The sequence below is a fragment of the Mixophyes fleayi genome, chromosome 7, assembly GCF_038048845.1.
Source record: "Mixophyes fleayi isolate aMixFle1 chromosome 7, aMixFle1.hap1, whole genome shotgun sequence".
Classification (NCBI taxonomy): Eukaryota; Metazoa; Chordata; class Amphibia; order Anura; family Limnodynastidae; genus Mixophyes; species Mixophyes fleayi.
The window spans coordinates 6,515,554-6,538,476 of NC_134408.1; the positions used below are offsets into that span (position 1 = coordinate 6,515,554).

A 22,923-nucleotide genomic window follows, 5' to 3' on the forward strand; every position below is an offset into this window, starting at 1 on the left:
TTGTATTGCTGTTAGAAGTGGGATAAAGAATGTTGTAGTTGGACATAGACAGAATTCTGCAGAGGTGAAAAGTCCAAATACTGAAAATAATAAATACAAGACATTTTGTATTGGTTCTGTTACTAGACTCCTGCCTCTGCTGTTCAGCTGGTTTACACTGATGCAGAGGGCCAGCTCCACTTAGATGAATCCGCAGTACAGAGATGTTTCCTGGACAGTGAGATTGCGGATTACCCCCTGTGCCTCATCTGTGTGATCGGGGAGAAGCGACGGGGGAAATCCACTCTGATGAATTATATTCTGAGAGCCCTTCACAGCCAGGTGAGAAATAGACACAGACTGGACATTGGATAGGGGTGATGGGGTCATTACAATAGTACTAAATGTACAAAAAATAAAATCTCTGCATAGAGGGAGGATCTATCGTGCCTAGGACCACTGATAATATACTGACTTACATCTCTGGTACATTGAATATTTTCTGGAGAACTTTAAAGTGAATCCCCTTGTGGGGGAGAGCAGCCTTGAATAGTTACCATTATTGTTGTTGTTGATTTGTAAGGTGCCACAGTCCTTCACAGCACCGGGACATACATGGTAGACAATAGAAATGTAGACTTGAAAACAAAGGGTAGGGAGGGCCCAGTTCATAGATTTTCACAATCTAGTCGGGAAAGAGGTGAGGCAAAGGGAGCAAGTGTAAGGAGATGGCGACATCTGAGGGATAGTACTTGTGTGAGTAGAATATGTCCTAGTGAAGAGGTATTTTTTCAGAGAGCATTTAAAGGTTTGCAGGCTAGGAGAGATGCTGATCAGGTGTCATAGCAAATTCCATGGTTAGGTAGCGGTATGAAAAATCTCTTAATCTGGAGTAGGAGGGGTTAGCATAAAGATCAGAGGTATAATTAAGGGGACATGAGGAACAGTATTTTGAGATTAGGCTTGAGATGTATGAAGAGGGGGTAGTGGTGATGCTGAGGGTTTGTAGGTAAGGGTGAGTAATTTGAATTGGATACTTGGCCTGGGGCACTGACAGCTGGTCTCAGTAGGTCTAGGAGATTAGCAGAAATGGTAGTACATTAGATTCTCAAAATATACTCTCATCCTTGGTGTGATGACACTCAGCATTCATGTATTATTTAACACCCTTTTCAACAAGTTTTAACTGTTTTCTATTTAAGTAGCTCACAGAGGGATAAGTTGATAAATTTGAACATTCCAGAGTCGGAGCTCCTAATACTTCTATTATTCCTGTTTGGTTGCTGGGAGTGTACTGAGTTTGTTCGTATTGGTGCCAGACCAACCAGTTGTCACTCCCAGGCTCGGATCCCCTATTCCCTTGCAGCTGGGTCCCTTTGATGCAATTAGTACATCAGCAATAACCTATAGGCTTAAACCTGGCAGTGCAAAAGTAAGGATATCTGTAGTGTTGTAATGTATGCTGTAAGGAGAGGAGGGCATTGACGATGGTTGGCTTAAAATTGGGGTTTTAGTGATTGGTTCATTGCCTTCAGCTCGTCCATTATCCAAAGATTTACTTACCTAATACTGATTGGCCTGACCTGTTTTGTCCTACAGCATTTATATAACAATAGACCTCCTTGTCCTGTATGGCGTATGGCCATGTCATACACGGATAATGATATCCTTCGTTAAGATACATCATATGGCACAGTATTTTTGACAATGGCAGATAAAGTAACTAGTTTCTGTCTTTTTCCCCTTTAGGTGAAAGGCCATCCAGTCACCTTTGGGGAACTTAATGAACCTCTCAAAGGGTTTGAATGGTCATCTGGGACAGACGGCCTTACAAAGGGGATTTGGATGTGGAACAGACCTTTTATCTTGGAGAGGAACAGGCAAAAGGTAAGATTGTGCCATTTTTCCTAGTTATTTCCTCAGATATCAGTTCTCTCTCCTTTATACATAGGTATATTTATCTTTTCAATGAGAACTACACATGAAGTAATTATCATGTATAGAAGCAATCTTTGCACTAATGCACAGAACTATCCCAATCTCCAATCTGAGCCACACTCGCTCCTCTTGGTTCAGCTGTGTCTACTTTCAATTTGAATGTAAGCTCTCTCATGAGCAGGCCCCTCTCTACCTTTTGTTGTCATGTCTATATTTATTTTGTCTACATTTTATGTCCCTGTTTTATGTATGTCTTGTTTTTCCATTCTGTCCGCTGCTATGAACACTGTCGGATGCTACAAATCTATGGTAACAATAAGTATTGAAGCTTTTTAATTTCAACTACAGTGTTGTAGAAACATCTTTGTGGTTATAATAGTATTAAAATATTTCCTTTCTAAGTTCATTGAACTGAATGCTGCCTACACAGAATGGAGATTGGCTATCGTCTCCTTATTCCTATGTTTAATTAGAACATCTATGTTTCTATCTCTCCTCAGATGGCCGTGTTTGTCCTGGACACAGAGGGGTCACTGGATATTGAGAGTAACCTAGAATCTTGCATTAAACTGTCTACTTTGTCAATGCTTCTCAGCTCATACCTGGTAATAGATCAGTATTTATTATTATTACTATAATTATTATTGTTATTATCCTAGTATTTACTATATATGAAATATTAGGATGGATCTATGAGAAGTATTTATTTTTTGTGCCACAATGTCTACAATCTAATTCCCAGATTTTCAATGTTAACGCAAGTTTGAAAACTACAGAGTTGGACTATCTTGAGGTAAGGTCACCTTGAGGATCTCCAATGTCATGGAATAAACTTGTTTTAGATAGTTTATAACTACACTAGGAAATTATTTGTGCATTAAACTGTAGCTTAAAGTTCCATTACTGCCTAAGTGGCAGAACATTTACATTTACCACTTTAAAATGTCTGTGGAGGGGGAGAATTGAGCTCATCCCACATCCCCACCACTCTGTAGTATTTTCAGCCAGGGCTGAAATGCGCCACGGAGCCCCTGGGGCTCTGGAGTGGGACGGCAACAAGTAAGATGTATATGGTTATGCAGTTTTAATACTACAAAATGTGAATTCAAAATTACAAATACTTTATGGTAGCTATAATGTAATAGCATATGATAAATGCCCGAACTGTGTTTCTAATTAAATTTTTTGTAACTGTCCTCTCAGATGTATCTTCACATCTCCGAGCTGACAGGAGAATCATTTTCCCTGCAATATCTACAGGTAACTGAAACCATTTTACATTCCTCTGATAACATTATGATTAATCCCTTCTGATATCTCAGCATCTTCTTGTAGAATCTCTACAACTTTATTTCTCCATTTAGCCTTTAAACTCAACTCATCTTTCAGCTTATTTTCCATCACATCAGCCATTAACTAGCCAAGGATATCCTACATGTCAATCCCACCTGTCACTTCCATCCCACAAACTTTTAATCCTACAAATTCATACTTCCACCAACATACTATTTTCATCATCCCACTTCTAACCACAACTCAAGGCTCGATCCCATCAAATCTCTCTTCAGAGTTCATATCTCCATACTGCACATCACCTTTATCCCACCAGGGGCAGATTTAGAAAATAGTTTTATCCGGGGCGATTTAAGGGAGGTGGTTTAGGCCACTTGCCCTTTTTGATACCTAAGGCAGCCTACGGCTGCACAATATGTTCAGGTCCGTTTGTCAGTGACAGGCAGGGAGAGTGTGCTTCCCGGCCACTCTGATTGTGTTTTAAACACAATCAGAGCAGCCGGGCAGCACACTGTCCCTGCCTGTCTCTGCCGAACGGACCTGAACATAGTGTGCAGCCCTCGGCAGCAAACTCCTGCTAGGGGGAACGATCGCCCCGATTGCGTCCCCCTGGATACGCCACTATATCCCACCAACATCTAATCTTAGCTTGTCGATTCATCTCACACATACCTTCCATCCCAGCAATGTTAAACAACCATTCATAGGACCACTACCTATAGTCCCACAAGTTCATACACATCCAGAAATCTTTTTATACCTACTTAGGTCCATCCCTCTGTCGTATCATCTTCTAACCTAAGCTCATACCTTCATTCCACACATCCGTTATCACCTTATCCCAACTCGTTATCTCCGTATCTTGCCACTTCCATCCTGTTAGCCACTAATTCAGTTGTGAGCTCGGGGTTTCAGGGTTTTTACACTGAGTCCACTTTTTTTTTTTTTTACTTTAGAATGAGTTGAATGAGTTGTTTGACATTGTTTAACCTACAGGTTTATGCTAAAGAAAACTGGGATTATTCATTTCATGTTCTTGGAAACAAGAATTGTAAATTTCTCATTCTACTTCATCAAAATGCTCCACAAAATGAATTTAAAGAGTTAATTCATCATCTTTTTATGGTGCATAACCTCACAACTAGACTGAGGCACCAGAGGAAACGGCTATTATTGTGCTCATCATCGTCATCATCACCATTTATTTATATAGCGCAACTGATTCCGCAGCGCTGTACAGAGAACTCATTCACATCAGTCCCTGTCCCATTGGAGCTTACAGTCTAAATTCCCTAATATAGACACACACACATACACACACAGACAGAGAGAGAGAGAGTGACTAGGGTCAATATTGATAGCAGCCAATTAACCTACCAGTATGTTTTTAGAGTGTGGAAGGAAACTGGAGCACCCGGAGGAAACCCACGCAAACACGGGGAGAACATATAAACTCCACTCATGTTGTGATGTTTTGCACCATATAGGTATTGGGAATTATCTGCTTTATGCATATGGTCGAGGTTGGATCTCAGCCTGTATCGTCATTATAGGCGATCTCGGCAAGTGACTAGAGCATCACACTTTAGGGGGCAGCACACAAACTGAATAATGTTTTTTTAAATTTATTCTTCCTCTCTAATATTCTTTTTAACTAGTTGGTCTTTACCAATTACCATGTTTTACATGTAAAAATATTGGATGAGGGGGGTGCTGGGTAATGTAGTATAACCACGGGGTGCACAATTTCTAATTTAGTGTGTACTTCACACAGTGACTTAGGTAACATCAATGTTGTAACGACCTTTATCTCAGCCATTCTCATATGTTTCCTATTACTATATCAATACTTGGGCAGCACGGTGGCTCAGTGGATAGCACTTCTGCTTTACAGCACTGGGGTCATGAGTTCATTTCCCCACCATGGGCCTGATTCATTAAGGATCTTAACTTTAGGAACTTCTTATTTAAGTCTCCTGGACAAAACCATGTTACAATGCAAGGGGTGCAAACTAGTATTCTGTTTTGCACATAAGTTAAATACTGACTGTTTTTTCCTGTAGAATCAGACCCCATGACCCCATGACCCCATGACCCCATGTCCTTATCTGTGAGGAGTTTGTATGTTCTCCCCGTGTGTGCATGGGTTTCCTCTGGGTGCTCTGGTTGCCTCCCACACTCCAAAAACATACTAGTAGATTAATTAGCTGCTAACAAAATTGACCCTAGTCTGTCTCTATCTGTGTGTGTGTGTGTGTGTGTGTGTGTGTGTGTGTGTGTGTGTGTGTGTGTGTGTGTGTGTATATTAGGGAATTTAGACTGTAAGCCCCAATGGGGCAGGGACTGATGTGAATGAGTTCTCTGTACAGCGTTGCGGAACTAAAAATATATGGTTATAATAATAATAATAATATACATCAGAAGGTGCAGGATGAATCTCCTCTATTCTGGCAGTCATTGCTCCAGCCATATTTAGATTGCTTTACTTTATTCTTCTATTTCTCATTGTTTCATATATTTTATGGATAACCTTGTACCACACAATGACACTGTTCCTGTGATGTTTTATGTAACAGCACCTGGATCTCCTGGTGCGAGACTGGCATGATCCAGATGATTGTGGCAGAGAAGCTGCTCGGACCTATATAGACCATGAGATGGAGGTATGATGGGTAATACATGATATATTTACACAGTTATTTAATATCTGTATAGAGGGTGGGTTCTGGCCTCAGATTGCACCAGTGGGTACAACCTACCTCCCTAGCGGCTCTCCACAGTCATCGTTACTGATCATGTGACACCCGACTCTGATGCATCAGGGATCCACCATTTTTTGTGAGCTACTCACAACCCCAGCAACATGTGAGTGTTTCATATACCCGGAAACCATCATAGTATTTCTATAAATGCTCTGGGATATGTGAGAAGATTGCTCACAGAGATCCTCCCAGGGACTTGCAGAAGATGAAGGAGCTTCCCGGAGATACATGATCAGAAGCAAAAGTTACCTGTTACCTGTTAGTAGACGTATCGTGGTGTGGAGGGCGCTTATTTCTGAATTTTGTTTTCTTGTGTTAATTAAAATGTATTTATTTTAGGGAATAATGTAGTTGTACAGTAAGTAAAAACAGATATTAGAAGTCATCTTGGAATCCAGTAATATTAAATAATAAATCTGCTCCCAACCTAATGTCGTGTGGGGCTGTAGTTGGTAAAATAACTCCAACATGTCCTTGGGGAAATGTGGTGCTCCTGCTCCTTCTGCTGGTCATGGAAGGTGTAGGATTCACAAGAGACTCCTGGTTATAGAAGGTGTAACATTCACAAGAGGCTCCTGTTTATAGAAGGTGTAGTACTCACAGGAGGCTCCTGGTTATAGGAGGTGAAGCATTCACAAGAGGCTCCTGGTTACAGAAGGTGTAGCACTCACAGGAGGCTCATGGTTATAGAAGGTGTTGCATTGACAAGAGGCTCCTGGTTACAGAAGGTGTAGCATTCATAAGAGGCTCCTGGTTACAGAAGGTGTAGCATTCATAAGAGGTTCCTGTTTATAGAAGGTGTAGCATTCCTACTTTACAGGGCTGGGGACCTAGATTCGACTTCAACCAAGACGCTATCTGTGTAGATTTTAGGAAGTGATCTGTCCCTCCCCTTCAGTCTTCCTGAGCCATAGCTGCAGTCTTAGGGGGAGCACGCAGTATGCTGATAATCCACTGGAGGGCGGATGGCAAGTGATAATATTTTACATTACATTTTCATCAGTCTGTGGTGAACCATGAGCCCCCTGACCCTATTGTGACAAGTCTATTTTAAAAAAAGACATTTTATAGTAAATATATATTTAAACAATAAGATTAGCTGTTAGTTATGCTTGGTTTTTAAGGTAAATTTGAATTTTGGTGATGAAAACAGTTTTAAGGGTAAATGTATTAAGCTGCGAGTTTCTGGTAAGTTTGAAAAGTGGAGATGTTGCCTATAGCAACCAGTCAGATTCTAGCTGTCATTGTGCAGAATGTACTAAATAAATGATCGGTAAAATCTGGTTGCTATTGGCAACTTCTCCACTTTTCAAACCCGCCGGAAGCTTGCAGCTTGATACATTTACCCTTTAATCTTTCAAACCCTGTTTCTATTGCAATTAGGTTGATTTGGAATAATATAAGAAATATTTATATCCTAATATTTTCCCTTTCAGAGGCTGCGTAAGAGTTCAAATCACCGCCAGGTGTTGCAGACTCTGAGAAGTCCATCAGTTAGTGGATTCCTCTTACCCTACCCGGGAAAACAATTCCTCCGATCGGCTCAGGGGAGTCTGGCAGGTAATACTGTAATACTACTGGCTGATTACGTCTATTGTAAGACTGTCCGATTGCGGAGTCTGCATCATAATGCGTTGTAGCGGCGCCCAACTTACTGAGAAACGCCGTAGACTCCAGAGGCTTCTGGGAAACTAGAATCTGATTACCAGTCATGGTTTATAGTCTTACACTTCCACATACACTGATACACTGTAAATCTCTGTGGTTATATTGCTGAATGTTTCACCCTGTATGATGCATATACACAAACTTGTTTGGATATATACCCACTATCTTCCCCCATTGATCTGTGTTTGTGATATACTTTCACTTCCTTGTTTCACTTCCCTTTTATTTATTTACTTTATTAAACATTTTTATAATATCTTTATTTTCCAAGTAAGTGTTAGAACATTTATAAAAGTCTTATGTCTGATACCTTAACCTCTTTACCTCCTTCATCTTAGCACTTATAACCTGAAGTAATGACACGAGACTTGAAATAGGGCACAAATAAATGATTTATTCATAAACATGGTGGAGGTGAAAATAAGCAGTCAGTCCGACGTGTGCCAGGCAAAACCCAACTGTCCTAGCATATCCTTAGGACTACTCACTGGGGAACAACCAAACCCCTGGGTTCAAGTGGGGGACCAACCAATCAAACCCCGGGCGCACATATCTACCTGGACGGGGCACCACGTCCTGAATCTACCGAACCCGCCCCTCCTCTGGGCTATACTGGAAGCAACCACAGGGCAGCCCACAAGGGCGGTGCCTGAAACCGAGACTAATAGCCGATTCACTCGAAGAGAGGCGGGTTCACCATGCCCAATACCGTAATGTGGGCCCAAACCACTGGCCGTCGACTGTACTGCTTTTCCGGCCACAACTCCATCCGTCTTCACTGAGAGATATGCTGTTGCCAACGCTGATATCCATCAACAGAGCATCCAATCGCGTCCTTTTCTCATCAAACGTAACAGGGAGGGTGGGTGGGCAACTTCCAAACTGCCAAGGACTGAGCAAACTCCGCCCATCCAACTTATAGTCCTAAACCCCTCCCCTATGACACCAGATGGGCGTACCCAAAGATTAACTGTTAACACTCCAGAGAATAGTTCAGTTAAAGATACAGCAAAGCTTTTATTATCCTTCGGTCCTATGCAGACCTCAGTTCTTAATAATCGTGTGGCTATGCTGGTATTTATCATTATTATCACACCTTTCTACGTATTTTTCATTTATACTTTAACTTGTAATGAGCTGTTTATTTAAAGCATTTGTTGCTGAATGATTGTGTAACAAGGTTTTAACATCATCATCAACACCGTAACCTGACCGGCACAATGCCACAACATGGGCAGCATAGTGGCTCAGTGGTTAGTACTTCTGCCTTACATCACTGGGGTCATGAGTTCAATTCCTGACCATGACCTTATCTGTGAGTAGTTTGTATGTTCTCCCCGTGTTTGCGTGGGTTTCCTCCGGGTACTCTGGTTTCCTCCGGGTGCTCTGGTTTCCTCCCACACTCCAAAAAAACATACTGGTAGGTTAATTGGCTGCTAACAAAATTGACCCTAGTCTGTGTGTCTGTCTGTCTGTCTGTCTGTGTGTGTGTGTGTGTGTTAGGAAATTTAGACTGTAGGCCCCAATGGGGCAGGAACTGATGTGAGTGAGTTCTTTGTACAGCGCTGCGGAATTAGTGGCGCTATATATATAAATGATGATGATGATGATTAACATGAACACTTTATACAAGCGGCCTTTGTCTACCATCCAACCAGTGTTAACTTAAGCAGCAGGTTCAAAGGGCGAGAAAATGTAAAGGATCTAAATGTGTTCTTTCTACCTGATTGAGAAGTCCATTATGGGATATAGTGACAAAATTAATTTATTATCATTATCATTATGATGTCCGCAGTGTCATACAGATTACAACAATAAGACTGTACACGGTATAACAGCAGAGAACAATAGAGGAGTAACACTAAGGGGGGAATTCAATTGGCACTGTTATTGCCGAAAGTAACGCGGCATACACACTATTACCGATATTATGGTAATAGTGCGCACTATTACAGTTAATACGGTAATCTTTAACGCTGGTTATTGCTCGCAGGTCAGAGAGCCAATGGCAGAAATCAGGGTTAAAATTACTGCATGAACCGTAATAGAATTAATGCTGTGTTGAGCGCGGCCGAATTGAATTCCCCCCTTAACACTGCAGCGTTAAACCTATTACCATTAATACGGTAATTTTAACACTGATTTCAGCAAAAAGCCGATATTGATATTACCATATTAACAGTAATAATGTGCACTATTACCGTAATATCAATAATAGTGCGTAGGCCGCGTTAATTTTGACAGTAACGCGGCCAATTGAATATGCCCCTTAGACTCCAAAAGCTCAGAGCACATTTAATAGTATCCAGCTAAAGGAAGGCTGAAGGGGTGGGTGGAGCAAGGTATAGTCTGCACAAGCTGAGAATCTGTGCCCAAAAGTGTGGGCGCAGCTAACAGGTTAGGAGCTACCGAAAGAGGTGCAAAGATAAGCAGGAGTGGAGTCAAGGGCAGAGAGCCCAAGGAGGAGGTGGGCAGTGTACCTGGAGCAGAAGTAATAGGTAGTGAGACAGGAGGGAAGAGGACCCTGCTCGTAAGAGCTTATAAACTAAAGAGAGGTCAAACAGACAGCAGGCACAAGGGGGAGTCAGTGAAGGGGATCTAGGGCAAGTGGAGCGTGTATGAGGGATGGAGGATTAGAGAGAGTGAGTAACCAAGTATAGAGAGATGGTTTAGCGGATTACTAATATTTATACAGCGCTTACAGGCCCGGCGCTCCCATTAGGCAAGGTTAGGCACTTGCCTAGGGCGCTGGGCTCTGGAGGGCGCCTGGAGGGCGCCACAGTATTCTAAAATACTTTAAAACTGTGCGGCGACCGCTGACCATACCTGTCACGGCCGCCGCACAGCATTCAGATACATGGGGAGGGGGGGGAAGAGGCTATTTTGTCACCATCGCCGCCTCTCTGCTCCGTCTCCTCCCCTCCACTTACTAGTGTCAGTGAGTGGAGGGGAGGAGATGGAGCAGAGAAGCAGCGGTGGTGAGACAAGGTAAGGAGGAGGGAGGAGGGAGGGGGTGGCGATTTTTGCAGGGGGGAGGGGCGGCTATTTTTGCGGGGGGGGGGGGGGGGCGCCGCTTTTTTAAAAATGCCAAGGGCGCCGTGGACCCTAGCACCGGCCCTGAGCGCTTAACACTTTAAAACAAACACAGGAATAAAACAAGACTTGGAACAGACAAAGAGACATATATTACAATATTGTACATTATAGTCAATTGACAAGTTGATTGCGGTTTTTTATATACACCTTAGGAGTATTATCTCCTTATTTTATTATATTGCTGGATTTCAATACATGTATGTGCATTATTAAATGTTTGTAGTATTGGTTTATTCTGCCCTGGTTTTTGAGACCATTTTTATCATTCACATTGTTTACTCCTGAGTGTCATTTAGCGCTGTTACCCTTTGTTCTATTGATATATTACAATATATAACGTATAAGTTTAAAGGACTATTTAAGTAAGTTTATAAGATGTGACAGTGATTGCATCACGATCCATCTTCCGTCTCCAACCAATCGTCATCTTTCTTTGTTCACAGATATGGACGATGATTTCAGGAGTCATCTTACAAGATACATATCTGACCTTGTGGGTGGGATTTGGCAACACTGTAAAACTGACATCCGTGGAGAACAGATCACCTGTGCCCATCTGGGGGGAACACTGAAGGTCTGTCCCTAATAGTGAATAATGAGTGGAATTATAGTTGATTATAAGAGGGTGCTCATAGGAATATTGCGTTTTAAATGGACTAAAAGGTAAAGGTGGGACATATATGAAAGAGAACACTTTGAAATGTTCAATGACTTTGTCCTGCAAATCACAGTATTAGAGAGCTACTAATTGTCCTCTCCCTGATCCTATGTATACCCCCATCTTTGGCTAAAACCTCACCCCTGGCTTGTACTGCTGACTTTAGGGGGCATATTCAATTGTTGGAGTTTTCTGCCTCGGAAAAAGTATTACCATTATTACGGTAATACTAAGCTGGATTTCAGCTTGCAGCTCCCTGAGCTGAAATCCTGCGTGAAATGTACCGTAATAATGGTATTTACGTGCACTATTACCGTAATGATGATAATAGTGCGGGTGCCACGTTACTTTAGGCAGTAACGCCAACAATTGAATATGCCCCTAAGTGTCACTTAGGGCTTGACTCATGTCCAAAAATATATATTAATTATACAAATAAAGATGATTTCAATGTATACTGTACATAGAATGCATTTTTATAGTCTATCTTAGCTGCATACAGTTGTTCTGTTATAGCTACAGAGATACAAGCGTGTCATTTTTAATTAAAATACTATGCAGTGTCAATCATCACTATCAGTCAGCATTTACACCTGCCCTGTAGTGGGTGCAACAGATTCGGCAAGATACGCTTGTTCAGACAAGCGTATAATATTCCTCAACCACCATCTTAACCTCACTACCTTTAGCCTGTTACACAATTTCATACAAGACAACTACCCCCGGACCAACATTATTGTGTGACAGGATCATTTAGCTTATGAGTCACCCTACCTTTGCAGTCCTGCTGGGCCAAGATGCAAAATGTATACTTAACCTCATGTGTCAATCTCCCATTGTCCCATAGATTGTAAGCTTGCGAGCAGGGCCTTCTCACCTCTTTGTCTGTTTTACCCAGTTTGTTTATTAGTTTATTACGTTTGTCCCCAATTGTAAAGCGCTACGGAATATGTTGGCGCTATATAAATAACTGATGATGATGATGATGATACGCTACACAAAACGGACGGACGTCAGAACATGAATCAGGGGGGAAATCGCATTTTTTGTGTTTCTGCCAATCAGCTACCGATTGTCTCTGTTGGTGTAAGAAAGCTCCTGGATGATCTACGGCAGCGGTAGAGCTGCTAAAAGCTGCTATTTCCTCCCAGAAAGCACTCACTTCTTACTCCAGTCACCAGTGCCATGTAGGGCTCCAGTCACAACATGGAGCGGTATAGAATAGCAGGAAGTACCCAGGCAGGCGAATGTCACTTCCTAATGCAATCAAGGTCTACGAGCATTTAGAAGCTTGTTGCTTCACATTAAGGGCTCTATTTATTAATAAAAGTAAAGCTGCAGGAGTTGGATCTTCTCCCAATCTATCAAACCCTCCTGCTTTAACCAGGGATCGCAGGTCGGGCCACCCATCGCCTCATACTGGACCAATGAAGTGGAAAGATAACTCTTAATGCTGTTGTCCAGTATCACATTCATATTGAGAGAAAACTAATAATATTTCTTATTATTAATACATAGACCTTGGTTTTGTGTTAGTGTTCAATTCTCTTAGGTAAATGGATGAAAAATACATTACAGTGGGTTTAGTTTGGAGAAACATTGTCTGCCCATAATACCAGTAGGTCTAGTGAGTAATATACAGCGGTTTATTAGACTGAGTTTTATAATCCTCTTTGCTATTGTTTTCCAGGAGCTTGTCAGTGTGTTGCAGAAACAACAATACAGCTTTGCTTCCCTTATAGAGGTAATAATGTTGTATATTATTATAGTATACCTCATGTTCATGATGTGACCACTGGAGGCGCTATTTCATTGCTGTCTGTATAACCGATAATTGTAGCACTACAGAGCAACCGGGATGGTAGGGGCTTATTCCATGTGTAAACGTAGATCTCATACAACACACATTATATTGTACTACACCTATGTTTGTGATAATTAAGCTCACATCACCTCATTCCACAAGTCTAATTATCTTCCTGATATCCTGCCGTGTCCTTTATAATCATACGATTGTCTCTCCAGATGTTCTATTCCTTTGAAAATCATAAGAGCAAGAAAATCGTCATCAAGAGACTTCAAGCTTTCATGGACAGTGAGGTAAAGGAGCTGAGATTAATAAATACACTAATATACAAAGTCTATGTATTACTGGGCTTGATAACAAAGTATGGAATCTGTCCCATCACTTTACTGAAAGGGGATATGATTAATGATGGTTAGTGGAAATATATTTTCTACAATACAAAAATAATAGTTAATGCTTATATATACTATTGGGAAATCTATCTTTACCTTTGTCACTTTCTGATATCACAGCCCATTACAATATCTTTCACTAAAATGTCCATTTTAGGACACATCTTGTCCATGCCAGAGAGTGAAAAAGACAATATGCTTCCCAGTTATTCGTACTTTGTTTAACAATACCTACATCTTCTCTACTTCATTTTTATTCCTCTTCGTTACCTCAGCCAGAGATTACATTGCCCACAGCCATTTCTTCATTGACCAAGTTATTGGTCTGTTTCTTGTTGTTGTTATAATAAAGTAATGAGATACACCTTTATAAGTGAAGGATTTCAATCAGTCTTGGCCATCTATGGCAGTTGGTGGAGACTTACACACACTATGGACTTGTGCTAAAATTACTTAATGATCTGTTCAGGATTTGTAGAGTAGGACCATCTCATTGATGTGTTTGTGAGCAGTTAAAGACCAGTATGTGCTTTATTTCCACCAAAAGGAAACAGATAATAAAAACCTTGTTTACAAATTGTCTTTTAAAAGTAGCGCATTCCCTATCAATCATATTATGTTTTCCTTTCTCTCTATATCTCATTTCATGGACAACTTTTATTTACTATTTGTGCTTAACCCACGTCTAACTCTTTCACAGGCCCCAATCACAGCATCTACATTTAAGATTCTGGCGGTTAGAACATCTAAGTTGAGGTCCAAAGTCAGTGATAAGGTCACTAAACTTGTCGACGAGTACAAGAATCTCCTGAAAGGTGATAATAATCATGACAAGGTGAAGCTTAGTGAAGAGGTGGAATCTCTTTTGAAGCAAGAACAGGAGAAATTCTGTTCCGAATACTCCAAGCGCTTCACAAAGTGTGCAGTAGGGATCGGTTGTGCAGTGGGGGGTGGAGTCCTGAGCTTGGCTGGAGGTATCGTAGGAGCTGCTGTGGCTGGAACGGTACTTGCTGTTGAGGCAGCAGCGATTTTGGGCAGCACAACCGCAGCAGTGGTCTTGGGTGCAGTCGGAGGCTCTGTCACACTGGGGGCCATTGGAAGTGGAGTGGGAGCTGGTGTAGGCGGTATTATAGGTCATACTGAAAATACAAAAGTGCAAGAGACTGAACATGGAGGTAACAAAACTGGGTCACCTGAAGACACTCAACAGCTGTTGGACAAACAAGAGACAGCATCTCAAACATAGGAAAAAACATTGATTGGATTTATGGCTAAACTAATGTCAATTGCTTCTTTCTCAAGACTTATATATATGCATTAATTTGTAAGAAATGGATTTATGTTTTGCAATTCAATGAATTTTGGTATCTAAAAATGCTTTGGGATGTCAATGGACAAACAATATTTTGGCAGATTTCATGAGTCTCAGGAGTATTAAGTACTTATTTAATTTAAGTCCAGTAGATGTTTACATCTCAGGTTATTACAAATAACATATAATTAAAACTAACATTTTTAGAGACATTCAGCAAAATAATTGGACAAAATGGAAACATTGACACCATTGGACCAGTCACGTGTGGCCTACTGTTAACCAGGATAAACTGGCAATTTCATGTATTTTGGGTGGCATTCAGTAGGATTAAATAAAATACAAATTTCTCCTTAGTTTTGGTGGAGCGTCAGCTCGATCCAGCGCGCCCCGATCATCTCTTCTAAAGCAAATCAGTGTTTGTAAGTTCTGCTGATGGAGCCACACGAAATCAAAATGACATTAGATGACATATATGCAGAAAGGATGGTGAAGCATCAACTTGCACACAACTAGATGCAGCTGCCAGGCAGCAGACACATGATAAGTGTAATAAAAAAGTAACTGGATAAAATTCTTTGTAATAAAAATATCCGCATTAAATTAGCATGCCTTCCAGTGAAATAAATGTTGACTAATGGATATATGGGCTAAATAAAGAAATACTCTGCTTTACTGGTGAGCTCAACTGGGTAGAAATACTCATTGGAAAGCAGTGGTGGAACTGTCACTGTGACTATGTGACCAGGAGATGAGCCACCTCACTCCGTGCAACAACGGTGATTGTTCCATTACTGCCTGCACCCATTATCATGTCAGAACAGTGAAGCCCAAACAGGTCTCCAGGAGAGTGGAGAGGGGGCCAAGGGAGTACGGACTGCATCACTGGGTCTCCTTCCTCCAAATTTTTATATGGGACCCGGTGATGTAGCGTTCTGTCCGTGCTGGTAAGCCTAAGAATAATGTCATATTAGTATAAAGCGCCAACATATTCTGGAAGGTATTCACATGCTGGGAGGTGTTAGGCATAGTAACTGAGTACTCAAAAGAAGGTATTAACATTCCTGGAAGTGGGACTCAGAAGAAGGTTTTCATAAGCTTGTAGATGTTACACTTACTAATCAGGAAACTCAGAGGAAGGTATGCTCAAGCTGGGAGATGTTATATTTAGTTATCGGTAAACTTAGAAGAAGGTATTCACAAGCTGAGAGATGTGACACCTAGTAATCAGGAAACTCATAAGAAGGTGGGTTAGAGAGAAGAGGACAGGTGGTCATGACCAAGAAAACTTACCACATTTACAGTGCTTACACTAATAGATAACTGAACAAAGAAGTTTCTGCTTGAGGTCCAGGTAATGGATCCTGAATGTCGAGGGAATGTTAATCGCACAAGACAAACAATGAAAATAAATTTAGCAGTGGCCTGGATAGTAGAGACCGCAGGATGTTCTGTGGCAGTAGTCCAGCACAGGTATCATCCTGCTTTTTTGCGGGCCAACAATGGCACAAAAACCCATGGCCTCGCACCAACTGTGCTTGCAATGAGAAACTTGATATTTAATTCCTTCTCAATGATATTTCTAGGCTAGAGGAAACTGCAATCCTCAGTGAGTACTGTCACCAACATCTCCAGCAAAAGCAACCCCCTGCCCCCCTTTCTCCAGAATGAGACTCTTATATCCCACTGTCCAGGACTGCAGAGTATTCTGGTGTACCTCAAATATATATGAAATTATTTGGCTATCATCTGTGTATGGGGAGGGATAGGTTACCGCCACGGCGCCACCAGTTTAACTGCTCTCATCTCCTGGGCCACTAAGTTCCCCTTCTCACTTCTCTCCTGTCACAGTTTGAACGTGTGTTAAACTCTTTGTAAAGTTTATCAAGTTTTCTAGTCTCCTTGGGACCTCCTGCGGAGACATTCAGACTGAGGGCCTGATTCATTATTAGGGAGAGCAAAGCAAAAAAAAAAAAAGAGTCAATTTTCTCCTGGACAAACCATGTTATGATGCAAGGGGTGCAAATTAGTTTATTATTTTGCACATAAGGAAAATATTGGCTGCTTTTTCATCTAGCGCACAATACTGTATAGCTTTATGTTTACACTGAAATTTGAAGTTCACCTAGGACATGCCCTACCCCAACTATAAATCTGTCCCCACATTTTAAATGCAACATGGTATTGCCAAGATACAAATGTTCTCCTTTTTTTGCTTTGCTCTCCTTAATGATTCAGGCCCCGGGAGTCTAAACTGGTTTCTGGGAACAAATGTGCAAATTACAGCCTGTGTGATGCAGGTGATGGAGAATTAAGGGTCGGAGGGGGTAAGGTTTGTAGGAAAAGGGAAAAACAAACCTTAACAGTCTATCATTCATTTTTCAATCCTCTGAAGCTGCAGCGGAACATATTTTAGGTCGTGTGTACATCATTCAATTGGGGCCCTGGTCCATTTGACCATTGGTGTAATATTATCACAAAATCTATTTTTTTATTATTTAGATACAACTGTGTTACAGTGTTAAAGAGCATGTGTACACTACTCAATACTAAGGTGTAACAGGACTGAAGTGTCTGGTTTGGTGATAGTCGCTGGTGATGTTTACCCATGCCTTTGAAGTAACAGATAACTGTATCTAGCTATCTGGGGAACACACCGTTCTCTGGAATGCAGACAAGTATTGAACTATATTATCTGCAACATATCCTGAGGTGCTCTGCAGGAATATACCAGAGGCATCAACCATGTTTGAACACTGGGGGGTAAATGTATGAACCTCAGGATTCTTCAACTCCGGCGAGTTCAGCGTCTTCAGCGCTTAAATAAAGCGGCGCTGCCTTGTAAAGGGAATCCGGAGGTTCATACATTTACCCCTGGGACTCAGAGCTAGGACCATGGGTAAGACAGTGCTACAGTATGATTGCATTATGTTTATACTTTATGGAGTAGCCTACAGCACGTCCACTATATCAGAACTTTCTAAAGACATACACCATTGCATAATGATATTCACCAAACTGCTCAGGGTTAATGAGGCACTGTGCCAACACCCATAATTAACCCTTTACATGTCTAGTTCAGAGAAATTTCATGAATAGAACTAACTAATACGGGGGGATCTGGACTGCAGTTAGGCCAGGCCCGTCCCACACAATATACGGAACAGTGTGAGATGAAACTCACAGTACTGCTCTCTGTATACCTTCACAATATCCTGGAAGCCAGACTAGATTAGGAGGCTGTGCTATATTAAAGTAATACTATTGTTTTCCAATAAGCATTGTCTAAGCGATTTGTGTTTCCAAAGCACAAAATGATTTATTTAGCAGATGGAAAAGTTAGCAGTTCAATACATAATTGTGATACAGTACAGCCGATACCAAAGATACATACCGCCGCGATCGCTGCGCACTAGCTGCGCTCCACTGGTATCAGCTTACAGTACTTCACTCCAGAATACTGTGGTCAGAGAATGACTGAAGCCAGTGCCAGCAAAGCTGTTTTAAATACACTCAGTGTTACAGAGAAAACAATGCAGATCATGTGGCTTGCTTCTATTGGTCCAGGCTTCAGAAAGATCTAGTGTACTGCAGGTCAACCAGACCAGTTCAAACCAAATTATCCAAAGGTGGGGGTCATCTCTCCAGGGGATGTGCTCCGACTTTCCCGCCAAGAATCCAATTTCAACTAGTCTATTTGCATTTTACAGTCTGTATCACTTTAAACATTTATTCCCTAACATCGCTAACTAGAGTTTGCAATGTGCGATTCATTCGGTAAATGAACCGGACAACTGCTGATGAAAAGGGGATTAAAATGATACATGACATAGTTCCTGCAACCTGAACCTTAAATATCACTAAAGTGTACAACCTTAAAATATATATATATATATAAACTAAATACAATCTGCTCATAAATCACTGGGGAATGGAACCATCATAATATGATGTCACTCACCGGACTGTGAGTGCCATTTCTCCTGTGTTCAGGAACCATGGCCGTCCGCCATCCTGAGGGTCTGCGCATGTGCAGCCCTTATGAAACCTTCAGTACCTGTTGCTTTTAATTAATTGGATGATCAGGCATCCCTCCCTATTTAAACCACCTGTGATCATTACCTAGTTGCCTGATCTTGGAGTCTCATTCCCCATGAGCCTCTGAAGGTGTTCCTGTGTTTCCTCGTGTATTCAGCTCCAGCTGATTCCTGTCTACTACGATTGTGGTTTCCAGACCACTTCAACTCTCCTGTGTTCATCGTGTATGCACTTAGCTGATTCCTATCTGCTATTACTGTCGGATCTCAGACCGTCTCTACTCTCCTGTGTTCATCGTGTCTGCACTCAGCTGATTCCTATCTGCTACTGCTGCCGGATTCCAGACCGCCTCAACTCTCCTGTGTTCAGCGTGTCTGCTCTCCGCTGCCTCCGTTACTACTGCCGGGTTCCAGACCGTCTCAACTTTCCTGTGTTCATCGTGTCAGCTCTCCACTGATTCCTATCTGCTACTGCTGCCGGATTCCAGACCACCTCTACTCTCCTGTGTTCAGCGTGTCTGCCCTCCTCTACCTCCGCTACTACTGCCGGATACCAGACAGCCTCAACTCTCCCGTGTTCATCATGTTTCCAGTTTTACTTACTACTGCTTCCTGAGTATTGCTCCTTTGATTACCGGTTACCTTTCGTGCGCTGCACCAATCTGATTACCGCTTCCATCCTCCAGTGGTCTCTCCTCCTGCCGGCGTTCAGCCGTTCAGGTATCCCTGCACGTCTCCTTGACAGCCTGCTCTCCTGAACCGCGGTATGCATACCTTCCATTGACTTTGCTATTGTATTGCATATCCGTCTGGACTGTGTTGTGGTCATCTCCGGAGTCTTCCATCTACTGAAGCTATTGTCACTTTTGACTTTGTTTCCTATTACCTGGATCTCTATAGTGACTTTGAATACTTCAAGCAGCGCTTGTCAGTTATTATTGTATTGTGGTTATCATCGTGGGATCAAGTTCCGTGTGCCCCGTGTATCCTCTGCATTACATTCATCTCCTCGTGCCCCTACTCACATATATATAGCAGTGGTACAACTTGCTGAACGCAGACCACTGACTCCTGTTTCCCATTGGCACCAGTTTTAAGTATCCTCTCACATAAGCAGTGGTACAACTTGCTGTACGCAGACCACTGACTTCCCCGTTACCTACTTGCACCTGGAACCCATTCCTTCACTATAGACAGTGGTACAACTTGCTATACGTAGACCACTGACTTTCACTACCTCCTCTCTACTCCTGGACATTCCTCCTCACTATAGCAGTGGTACAACTTGCTGTACGCAGACCACTGACTCTCCTCACGTTTACTTGTCCATCTGGTTCCTCGGGTTCATACATCTACTCATTACCAGTTGCTGCTAGTCATAGACTTTCCTTGAGCATTCTCTCACCATCTGCTGATTCTCCTGTTCCGTTGTCACCCTGCTACCAGAGGACCATAGTACCAGCTATATTACTCTGGTAAGAACATCATCTGGTGATATCCTGGGCAAAGACTCCTAGTGCCCGTGACATATGAAATATATAAATAACTAAATGTGAGAGTGTGTGCGTGCATATTTTACCGTGTGATCGTGCCATGCCATGTGTTACGTGGCATTCTGATCGCAATCGCACTGTAAAACAATATTGATCAATATACTTTTATTCATCCAATTATACGACTTCGACAGCTAAGTAGGACGCAGCCTGAGTAAAGCCCTGTAACTGGGAATAGGGGCAGGTAATGGCGTGGAGGCAGTGTTGTTAATGGCATTGTATTGGAGTTGGTAAAATAACACAACTAATATAGGGACTGACAGGGAAGAGAAGTTGCCAGAGGATGCAGGGAAGGAATTGATCAGGTTGTTGTTTTGGACGCTACCATTTCATGTTTTATCTTGTCCTTGAAGTAGAGCTGCCAAAATCTGTAGAAATCTGTTCAATTTTACTAAATTTGGCTCAAATATATTCCAAAAATTTGGAGAACATAAACTGTTTATACTATAATCAATCAGCACATTGTATACAGACATGAATATTGCTCTGCAGTGCTGTGTATATAGATTAGGACGGGTATAACTGCGGTGACAAGTGGTGAATGGGAGAAGTATATGACCCAGGCTTTCTGTCTTCTATGCTCCAAAATCCCAGAGAGATTGTCTTGTATGGGAAGGAGCTTCCCAAAGAGTATTCAGCTTCAGGAACAACTAGTAAGGGTCCTTGGGGTTATGTATGGAGAGAGGAGGGTGGGCTCCTAGTCCAGGTCTTCTGATCTGCCACTCTCACAGCAGACTAATCAGGAGTGCACCTGCAAGTTGCTGACAAAAAACTGCTAGGCAGATTCCTCTGTCTCTCAGACCTGGGGAGGAGGTTGGATGGTTGGATGCCACCTGAAATACTCTGCAAACAGTGAACAATTACCTCTATATTTTGTATGTGTGTGGGACACAAGGTCCTGCACAGGAGAGAGGGTCTTCCTGTGTCTTTAGTTAGTGCCATACAGGCAAGGTGTTTATTTTGACGTTTTCTTTGATTTTCTGCTTAATAAAACTGACTGGGACCAGATATACCGGAAGTCCTGGACTTGTATGTATTCTTTGCTGCTGTTCACTACCATCTACCCCTAGAGATGGCACCTGTTCTCCTAACACGGTCACATTGCACAGACAGGTATAACTGTACGGTGCTGTGTATACAGGCGGATGTAATTAAACAGATGGGCATAACTGTGCAGTGCTGTGCATACAGACATATATAATCATTGTACAGTGATGTGTATACAAACAAATATATGGCAGCATGATGGCTTAGTGGTTAGCACTTCTGCCTCACAGCGCTGGGGTCATGAGTTAAATTTCCGACCATGGCCTTATCTGTGTGGAGTTTGTATGTTCTCCCCATGTTTGCGTGGGTTTCCTCTGGGTGCTCCGGTTTCCTCCCACACTCCAAAAACATACTAATAGGTTAATTGGCTACTATCAATTGACCCTAGTCTCTCTCTCTGTCTGTCTGTGTGTGTATGATTATGAATTTAGATTGTAAGCTCCAATGAGGCAGGAACTGATGTGAATGAGTTCTCTGTACAGCGCTGCGGAATCAGTGGCGCTATATAAATAAATGGTGATAATGATAATCATTGCACAGTGCTGGGTATACAGACAGATATAATCATTGTACAGTGCTGGGTATACAGCACTGTACAGACAAATGTAATCATTGTACAGTGATGTGTATACAGACAGATATAATCATTGTAAAGTGTTGGGTATACAGACAGATATAATCATTGTACAGTGCTGGGTATACAGACAGGCATGATCATTGTACAGTGCTGGGTATACAGAGAGGTATGATCATTGTACAGTGTTGGGTATACAGACAGATATAATCATTGTACAGTGCTGGGTATAGAGACAGGTATGTTCATTGTACAGTGCTGGGTATACAGACAGATATAATCATTGTACAGTGCTGGATATACAGACAGAGATAATCCTTGTACAGTGCTTGTTATACAGACAGATATAATCATTGTACAGTGCTGGGTATACAGACAGGTATAATCATTGTACAGTGCTGGGTACACAGACAGGTATGATAATTGTACAGTGCAGTGTATGCAGACAGGATCTGTCTGGTTATGAGGAGGAGAACTATGTGTAGATCATGGAGTGAGGAGAGGAATTAATTATTGAGCAGTGTAATAGATGAAAATGTAAACATTAGTGTGGAGGGGTGTAGCTGGGAGGCAGGGCGGTGTCTGCCCTCTGGGTGTGCCCCATACACGGCTACCATGAGCTCGGTCACTGAGCTGTCTGCATTTTTTCTCCCTTTAAAATGTTCCTAATAGGCTGCTGAACCGAGTCTCATCCCCCTGGGCTAAGGTTTGCCAGCCCTGTCCTTCCTGTAGCTCAGTGAGGAGGGGTGGACAGAAAGGGAGCTCACAGAGGGAGGGGTGGACAGAAAGGGACCTCACAGAGGGAGG

General features: G+C 42.0%; 1 protein-coding gene across 2 annotated transcripts in view; it reads left to right on the forward strand.

The window, feature by feature from the left end:
• Positions 1-15,511, forward strand: part of LOC142097180 (RING finger protein 112-like) — a 28,720-nt gene extending 13,209 nt beyond the window's left edge. For both annotated transcript variants that reach the window (XM_075178815.1, XM_075178814.1), the window contains 11 exons: positions 127-321; positions 1,729-1,866; positions 2,418-2,522; positions 2,660-2,710; positions 3,121-3,177; positions 5,787-5,873; positions 7,409-7,532; positions 11,180-11,310; positions 13,085-13,138; positions 13,420-13,494; positions 14,294-15,511. In XM_075178815.1, coding sequence (XP_075034916.1) covers positions 127-321; positions 1,729-1,866; positions 2,418-2,522; positions 2,660-2,710; positions 3,121-3,177; positions 5,787-5,873; positions 7,409-7,532; positions 11,180-11,310; positions 13,085-13,138; positions 13,420-13,494; positions 14,294-14,839 — 1,563 coding nt within the window. In that variant the 3' untranslated portion in view covers positions 14,840-15,511. The remainder of the gene's footprint in view (positions 1-126; positions 322-1,728; positions 1,867-2,417; positions 2,523-2,659; positions 2,711-3,120; positions 3,178-5,786; positions 5,874-7,408; positions 7,533-11,179; positions 11,311-13,084; positions 13,139-13,419; positions 13,495-14,293) is intronic.
• The last annotated feature ends 7,412 nt before the right edge of the window (positions 15,512-22,923 follow it).